General features: G+C 50.9%; 2 protein-coding genes across 2 annotated transcripts; one reads left to right on the top strand and one right to left on the bottom strand.

The window, feature by feature from the left end:
• Window positions 1-2,737: 2,737 nt before the first annotated feature.
• Emc6 (ER membrane protein complex subunit 6) lies at window positions 2,738-3,599 on the bottom strand. The gene is made up of 2 exons (XM_090349327.1): window positions 3,492-3,599; window positions 2,738-3,303 (listed from the first exon to the last, which is right to left on the bottom strand). The coding sequence occupies exon 2, from the start codon at window positions 3,253-3,255 to the stop codon at window positions 2,923-2,925; it is 333 nt and encodes a 110-aa protein (XP_090205453.1). The 5' UTR covers window positions 3,256-3,303; window positions 3,492-3,599; the 3' UTR covers window positions 2,738-2,922.
• A 160-nt stretch (window positions 3,600-3,759) lies between these two features.
• On the top strand, window positions 3,760-8,496 carry Tax1bp3 (Tax1 binding protein 3). The gene is made up of 4 exons (XM_090349325.1): window positions 3,760-3,893; window positions 6,659-6,778; window positions 7,163-7,240; window positions 7,516-8,496. Exons 1-4 carry the CDS (start codon window positions 3,855-3,857, stop codon window positions 7,651-7,653), a joined length of 375 nt encoding a protein of 124 aa, XP_090205451.1. The 5' UTR covers window positions 3,760-3,854; the 3' UTR covers window positions 7,654-8,496.
• The last annotated feature ends 316 nt before the right edge of the window (window positions 8,497-8,812 follow it).

The raw sequence follows: 8,812 nt of genomic DNA, 5'->3' as shown, positions 1-8,812 counted from the left end.
TAAGAGGACAGATACTTTCTGGGAAGTGCCCAAAATAATGTATTTTCTGACATATTTGGGTCTAAAAAGCATCCACTTTAAACCTGACCTAAATTTCTGCCTTCCTATCTTTATGGTTACTCTGTTTTAAGGACATATACATGGAGGTAAAAGAAGACCAAAAGAGGAAGACATAAGAAACCATAAGCAATATTGTTTCATTATCTTGCAAAGGGATTCAAAGAAAAGTATTGTAACTCTTTAGAAGACTAGGAAGGCACTAATAAAGCTGGTCATTTTTATTTAAGTGTAATAAATCTGTGTCATCTTATACCTTAGGAGTTATTACATTTTTCTCAAAATGACGTGTGAAAATACACACACACATATATATGGCTTTTTTTTTCCTTCTAAATGTGAAAATTTCCAAACAAGCTTACTGTCTAACAATAGGGGAGTGGCTAAATAAATTAGCACACTGGTCTTTTATCCTTTTCCCAACTTCCAGTATGAACTCTGCTTACTTTTTTCTCTGCTAACAGAAATGAGTTTTCCTTTCCTACAAAAAAAGGCAGCCTGAATGAGGCCAGGGTTATACAAACCATGAATATGAGGATCCCAGTAGTGGGCAAGGAGACAAAGCTGTGGCCTCAGTTTAAGTTGTTTCAGAACTTAAAATGAGATTCTGGATGTTTGGGTCTTGACTATATTACTGGACACAGGCTATCTAGACTGTAAAAGGAGCTTTGGATTCACACTCTTCCTCCTTCAATCTTTTTTTTTTTTTTTAATATTTATTTATTTTTGCCAGTCCTGAGCTTGAGCTCAGTGCCTGAGCAATGTCCTTGGAGTTTCTCAAGGCTAGAGCTCTACCACTTGTGCCTCAGCACCACTTCTAGAGCTCTACCACTTGTGCCTCAGCACCACTTCTGGCTTTTTTTTTCTATGTATGTGGTACCAAGGAATAGAACCCGGGTCTTCAGGCATGCTAGGCAAGCACTCTATAACCACTAGGCCAAACTCCCAGCCCCAATCTTTTTTTAAAATCTAAATCTTACTGGCATCTGAACGGCTCATTGGAATAAGACCAACTCCCTACTAGGGCTCTCCATAATCCAGGTCACGGCCTTTACTCTCCACATAAAGGCCATCTTCAGCCGGGCCAGGGCTAAGGCCACGGCCACGGAGGCTCATGCCTGTAATCCTAGCTATTCAGGAGGCTGAGATCTGAGGATCAAGGTTCAAAGCCAGCCCAGGCCATACAAAGCTGAGACCCGTATCTCCAGTTAATCACTAGAAAACAGGAAGTGGGGATGTGGCTCAAGGGTAGGCCCGTAGCCTTGAGCTGAAGAGCACAGAAACAGCACCTATGCCAGTTCAAGCCTCCTTCCCCCCCCCCCCAAAAGGCCATCTTCCTTTCTGTTTAACAGCCTTCCTATATGCCCATTCCTGCAGGTAGCTCCTTCCCTACACTTTAGTTGGCTGTCATACAACTTTTGAGTCTCAGGTGTAACTTCCATGACCCCCATTCTCAATGTGGGCTAGGTTAGGTGCTTTTTTCCACTCTTTTCATAGTATTGAAATATTTATGAAACTAGGTAATCTCAATCAGATTATAAATTCCATGAGCACATTCATTAGTTAGCTCGAATGAAGCATTTCTCAACTAAGCATGTACTTAAGATAGCCCTCCTGACAAGAAAATGTCATGAATTTATAGGCAGAGGGAACTGTTAGGCCAATCTTTGAAGACTTAATTTTTACAAGACATATTCTGAATTGAGATCATAGCTTGAATTTCTTTCTTTTTATGTGGGTCATGGGGCTTGAACTCCGCCTAAGTGCTGTCCCTGAGCTCTTCAGCCCTACCCCTGGGCTTGGGTGTTATTCCTGAGCTCTTCAGTTCAAGGGTACTGCCCTACCCTGGAACCAAGCCCCATTTCCCTGTTTTCCAGTGATTACTTGGAGATCAGAGTCTCAGGTCCTTTTGTGCCTGGGCTGGCTTTGAACTTTGATCCTGAGATCTCAGCCTCTTGAATAGCTAGGATTACAGGCGTGAGCCACCTTGCCCGGCTCATAGCTTGACTTTCTTCTTCTTTTTTTTTTGGTGCCAATACTGGTGCTTGAACTCAGGGACTGGAAACAAACCTTTAGTTTTAGTTTTTTTTTGGCTGAAGGCTGGTGCAATATCACTTGAGCCACAAGTCTGCTTCTGTTTTTTTGCTCATTAGCTGGAGATAAAAGCCTCACAGACTTGTCTACCCAGGGTTACATGCATGAGCTATATTTTTTCTTACAGGAAGATAACTAGCAGTTACTAGGTAAAATGGGATGGGAAGAACTCCATTTATGCCTGGAAGTAGATGTTACTAGGAGGAAATGCTTGGATGTGGAAAAGTATACTAGCCAGTACAGCAAGAGCAAGTTAAGAGACCTGCATTTGGATCCCGGCTTAGCCTCTTTTGGGAGAGGTATTTCACCAGAACCTCAGGTTCCTCACCAACAGAGAGTTAAGAGGAACCTCTCTATAGTAATTGCTATAATTGAGATAATGTGGGTAAAGAGTACCAGGCACAAGGCCTGGCATGTAGGAACACTCAGTTTTCAGGATATTAACTCTTAAGCGGCCCCTCTCTGGACTTACAGGTAAGAAGGGAATTCCCTGCTATGGCCCAATGCTTGATCTCCAGGAGTCAAATGTTAGCCATTCTGTATCGACTGCACATTATGCATCAAGGCAGGAAAGCACTCCACCCAGTAACTCACACTTCATTTAATCTGAAGAATATTACAGGCTCTCTGTCTTCAGATATAACTTATTTATAACGTTACAGAACAAGCAGCGGATTCAATTTAAAAACTAAGGAAGTCTACAAGGTGTTAATTTCTGGTAACAGTCTTCCCAATCTGTTTTTCCTTTTTAAAGTCTCCCCTGCCCTCACTTCAGTAGACGTGCACCATGCCATAGAGGAATGTCCAGAACAGGACGTAGGTGAAGAGGCCACCGATAAGGCCTCCAGTGAAGAGAGGTCTCCGTGATTTAAAATATTTGTTCCACCTCCTTCCCGCCTTGAGAATCAGGAGCAGGGAGAGCAGGATGGAGGCGAGCAGGTAGAAGATGAAGCCGTAGAGGCCGGTGAGGCCGAGGATGCCGGCGGTGGCTCCCGACAGCGCTGACACGGAGGTCCGGCAGTAATCAAGGACGGCGGCGTTGCCCCGCACCGCGGCCTCGCTGATGAACGGAGGTCCCTCCCGCTTGGCCACCACCGCGGCCATCGCGCCCGCCGGGACTCAGCTTTGGCTTCCTCGGAGAGCGACGCAGAGCTGCAAAGAAAACCCAGTGACCACGACGCCGGGGCTGGGGCGCGGAGCGCACGCCGCCCTTGCCGGGCTCCCGAGACCCGGCCGCACTTCCTGGTCTCCGACCTTCGAAAGCCGCTAGGAAAGCGGAGGGCTCGGGCCGGCGGGGCGTGGCAGCAGCTCTGCGTTCCCCGGCCACGTTTCCCAGTTACCTGGAACACGGAGGCGGACAGCCAACCTGACGTTCCCTCAGACAGGAAGGGATACAGACTACCGCGGCGCCATCTTGTGCTGGGGGCTGCTGGGAAGACAGGCTGCGCGTGCGCCGGGCCCGGCCCCCGCCCTCTGGCGCCTGCGCCGTGAGCACCTCCCACCCGCGCCCCTCGGCCCTGGGCCCGCCCCGGGATTTCCGAAGGCCGACACCGCTGAGGCCCCCGATTGGCTGGAGCCTGGCGGAGTCCTCACGAGGGGGCGGGCCGAGCCCAGCCGCCTTTGTTAGCCGGGGCGGGCGCGGCCCTGGCCGTTCTCGGGCCGGGCTTCCCTGAGTGGCGTTCGGCTCCCGGCTTGGGGTCGAGATGTCCTACGTCCCCGGCCAGCCGGTCACCGCCGTGGTGGTGAGTGCGCCCGCGCGGGTTCCTTCTCGTCCTGCGTGCCCCACAGCGCAGAGCGGTAAACGGACGTCCCAGCCAGCTGACAGGGCGCTGGGCGTGGGCTTCCCGCGTGCGATCCGGGGTGCGAGCTCGGGGCTCCCGCCCGGCTGGGGCTGCCGTGCAGTCTCTCCAGCCCCGGAACCTGTGGGTGGGACCCAGGGCCATCCCGAACCCGCGGCGGAGCCGGCCCCTTGGCACTGCCGCCGCCGGCGGGCTCTTCTGTTGGCCGAGGCGGGGAGGAGGAAGGAGAAGGGCCTCGGAGGTCTCGAGTCTGAGGAGTTTCCCAGTTCCGGGCCTCGGTTCTCAGCCGGCAGCCGCGGGGGGCGGCGCTGGCTTGGCGGCGGTGAGTCGCCGCCTCTGGAATGAGGAAGCGCTTCCTGCGCCGCCGCCCGGCGGGGGGAGGGGGGCCGGGGATGGGGGGCACTGGTGGGGGCGGGGGACAGGGGGCGGTGGCTTGAGGAGGTGGCGGGGGGATGGTGGCGGGGTCAGGGGGCCGCTGACTGGGGACCCTGGCCGGGGACGGCTCTAGCATCTCCTTCCCGCTTCTGGTCTGACCCGGTTATGGGGACCCACCCATGGCCTACCCCAGAATAAATAGCCTTACAGCTGTTTCGATCCTTTTCCGAACTTTTTCTGGATTCCCCAGTCCTTCGGGGCAAAGTTGAGGTTCCACGCCTGGCGCTTGACGCATGAGGAGACCCTTTGAGGTCAGCTCCGGTTTGCTTCGTTACTGGGTACTATTAGAATAGGCAAAGAAGAGAAGGGAGGCTTGGGCGTTAGATATGGATGTCAGAGTGACAGAAAGGGCCTCAGCCTATGGCAGAGGTGGGTACTGAGCCCCAGAGAAAGCAGTTCATGCCCAACCATAAACAAAACCCTAGAAAGAACTTGGGTTACAACCTACTCTGCTGTGCAGAAGTTTTAGACCTTGGGGGGAAAATGTCCAGCAGGCACAGGGTTAAGAGAAAGTCCCAACCCTGTTGTCTGGGAGACTGGAAGTGTTGTCTGACTAGCTGTTTCTGTCTCAGGAGGGTGGGGGTGAAACAGTCACTGATAAAGGTAGAACTAATAGGAGTGAGATTAGAGCACAAGCTCAAGCTTGGTCTAAGAGAAAGTACTGCTGGACCAGCTTCTGAGTTGTATTGGAGTTTGCCTGGCTTTTCCAGATTCATAGCTGTTGCAAATTTGCTCCTTAACTGGTGAAAAAGGGTGTATAAGTGAGGAGCCAGAGAGGACTTTGCCACCATTTTTTTTTTTTCCTTAGCAAGCCAGTGACAGAACCCTCTCTCCTGACCTTGGGGGTGTGAAGGTGTATTGAAATAGGTCTGGAAATGTCACTTTTTGGGTGAGTGGGATTCAGGATGGGGCTTTCTGTGCCTCCCTTCATGTCACAGCCAGTCCCAGGGTCTCCCTCAAAGTTGCAGAACCACAACCCTCCAATTCTAACACGAGGAGCATGTCAGTATGTGGGTGTGAGGGTCTGGCCTCTTGTGTCTTAGACTGTGGATGGGGTTGGGTTGCTTTCTCCCCCTTCCTGCCCTCGTTTATGTATAGTTCATCTTTGAGAATGTTACAGTTAGTCTGGCCTTTGGACTCTGGCCCCATAGATTTGCCTTCTGGATACCTGTACATGGCTCTGATACTCCCAACTCCACCTTTTCTGAGTATAGCATTCAGCCTGGCCAGATGACTGGACTCCTCCCCTCCTTGGGTAGTCCCCAGTCTGTGGATCCCAGTTTCTAAGCAGCTCATGTCCTGTGGCTTCTGCATCCTACCCATGAGACATCCGTTTCTTTGACTGCCAGAGTGGTCAGATCAGATGTGGTTGTGCCTTGCCTTAGTCTGACTCCTTGAACTCCACTAGGTTCAGACCAAGGTCAGGCATCACCCCCGCCCTCCTCCCCCCACCAGACCTGGTACAAATAATCCCTCCTTTGCGAAGCCTTTTCAGGACTACCTTTTGCTTTTTTCTCTTCTTGTGTAAACTTTGAGGATAATCTGCTTTGGCTCTCAGCATCTAGTGTCTGGAAGGAGCCCGCACAGGTTGGGGATCCTGTGCCCCAAAGCGTGGTAGGAAAGCCATAGGATAGTGTCTTCCACACTGCACAGTAGGGCTTGAGGAGATTCCATTTATGACCAGTCTCGGGCCACAGCCCATAGCCTCACTCATTCACCCTCACCTTACGTACTAATCCTGCATTCTGTGCTGTACAGTCAGGTCTCATAAACATGGACCTACTGCACCTGGGGTCTGCTTCCCTGTGGCCAGGAAGCCCCTTTTTTTCTCTTTAATGCTATTCGTTACCTTCTCCATTTTTTTTCCCAAGCACTTCCTTACCCTTCTAGGGGCTGGTTCAGCAACCTGAGCTGCCTCAGGCAAGATGTCTGGCTTTTCTTAGGTTCTAACCCCTCCTTCCCTGTGTGCCTTCTCCAGAAAAATACACATCCTCTCCACGGTAGCTACAGCACTCTGGCTCCTGGGCTTAGAGAAGCTCAATATTTGCTGACCAAGGCTGGGAGAGGAGAGGGGTGGGAAGGCTAAAGGTAGAGGACTTATGTGGGTAGGTCCATGTGGCTCCTTTGGGTTCCAAATCCTCAGACTCCCAGGCCAATCCAGACAGCTGGATTCTGGCAAAGGGTTTTGGGCCTTATTACTTGGCAAAGCCTGCTGCTGCAGACCACATTCATCCTCTATCCATTCACCTACCTGTAACTTGTTTCTTTGGCAGCAAAGAGTTGAAATTCACAAGCTGCGCCAAGGTGAGAACTTAATCCTTGGCTTCAGCATCGGAGGTGGGATTGACCAGGATCCCTCCCAGAATCCCTTCTCAGAAGATAAGACAGACAAGGTGAGAGGGACGGGGGACTATGTGGGTCAGAGTTGGAGGTGGTGTGGCTTTCTTCCTATGCCTACCTGTAAGGAGCAGACCTTATTTATCTTAGATGGTCCTAAGAAGGTCTAGTGGATGGTCTAGTGGAATAAGTGGGGGTAAATAGTGAGCCTCCCAGTCTTATGAAGGCCTGATTCAGATAGCCAGGAGGAACAGAAGGTTAGAGCATCCTGGTAGCTTAACATAAGGTGCATCTGCTGAGCGGTAGAGGGAGAAGAGAGGTAGGAAAAGGGTGGACACAATGACAAAGGGTTGTGATATGGCTTGCTGGGCTCTGTCTGCCCTGTGGATTAGGGGCCAATCCTGGGGCTACAGAGCTTTACCTGAGTTGTCTCTTTCCAGGGCATTTATGTCACACGGGTATCTGAAGGAGGTCCTGCAGAAATTGCTGGGCTGCAGATTGGAGACAAGATCATGCAGGTAACTGGAATCCCAAAGGAGGAAAATAGGGTTTGTTGATTGGCTAAAGTTTTTGGGATGGGGGAGCTGGCCCAGACTTCCATGGGGAGGGACTCACCAAAGCAGTTTTAGAAGCTATGTTGGCATTGCTTGGTTTTACTGTGTGTTTGGCTCTAATGCTGGGCACTTTCAAGGCTGGGGATAGCATGGGGTTTTGCTTAGATGACCTGATTCCCTCCACCCCCAAGGCCTCTGCTTTCAAGGAGCTGAGGTATTGTGTTCTCTCCCTGGACCAGGTTAATGGCTGGGACATGACCATGGTGACACATGACCAGGCCCGGAAGCGGCTCACCAAGCGCTCTGAAGAAGTGGTGCGCCTGCTGGTGACAAGGCAGTCGCTGCAGAAGGCCGTGCAGCAGTCCATGTTGTCCTAGCAGCTGGCCTTGATATATCCCTGTCTGCCTGTTTGTACAGTGACCACTACCATTGCTCTGCCTCCTTCCTGGCTTCTGTATGCTGGGTCTCAGCTCAGAAGGGTGACAGCTGATCCCCAGGCTGAGGGCACCCTTTCTTCCCCTTTTACCCCAAGTCTGAGCCCTGGGAGCAGCAGTTTCCCTTGGACACTGAGGATTGGAAATCAGGGCCTGAAGCTGAGTGGTTGTGCATCTGCAATGACTAGATACAGCCACAGCAGTGCCCAGGTGAACAGGAAACACCTGAGAGTTGACAAAGCTGGGAAATGCCAAGTGGGGCCACTTTTCTGCTTGTCCTGGCTGCTGGGCTTGGTCCTGCCATGTTAATTCCACAGTGCGCGCGATGCATGCTTCCCTGGTACACTACTTCCCACACGCACAACCCGGGCTAGACTCACACAGTACCAGAGCTACTAGGAAGATTGAACTGGATGAGGTGTGTGGGCTTCTGGACACCTCCTCTCCTCTCATGGGTGCTGGCCTCCCGAGGGTTTGTCTGCTTACAGGATTTAGATGAGTTCCAGAGCTGACATTTCTGGGCAGCTCTCAGGATTGCCTTTGTTTTTTCTCTTCACCTGTGGATTTAACTTTTGTATTTTTTAAATCCTAACTTTGATACAAAGTGTTTTTTATCTATTTGGAAAATGCCAATTCCACTTTTGAATTTAGCTTACTAATTCACATCTGAGAGCCACTCCTCTTTGCATATGAACAAGCCTTAATTTGGTTAATGTGCAAATGGGGCAGTATGTTGCTATCCTCCACGTGACATCTTGTGCTCAATAAATGATGATATTCACGAGGGATCTTTACTGAGGTATGAGATTAGGGAGGTTTAAGGGTGGATTGAGACAAGTGTTTAGATGTTTCACATGGCTGCCCTCTCCTCCTGGCTTGGGGAAAAGCCCAAGTATTCCTGGGACCCTCTGAATGGAATATGTGGCTAGTGCTACTTTTGAACCTCAAAGGTGACAGGCTGTACTTGGCAAGGCTGAAGCATGGGGTGCACTTTCACTGGTTGGGGTGAAAAGGAGTGTGGTGTGCATTGTTTTGGGTATCATTGTGAAGAACTGGAGTGCTCACAATTTGCCTTGAATATCTAGAGTCAGCCTCTGCCCAC

The sequence above is a fragment of the Megascapheus bottae genome, chromosome 17 (genome assembly GCF_031878675.1).
Source record: "Megascapheus bottae isolate mThoBot1 chromosome 17, mThoBot2.hap1, whole genome shotgun sequence".
Classification (NCBI taxonomy): domain Eukaryota; kingdom Metazoa; phylum Chordata; class Mammalia; order Rodentia; family Geomyidae; genus Megascapheus; species Megascapheus bottae.
The sequence above is the reverse complement of the archived record's forward strand: the minus strand, read 5'-3'. Positions and strand labels throughout refer to the sequence as shown.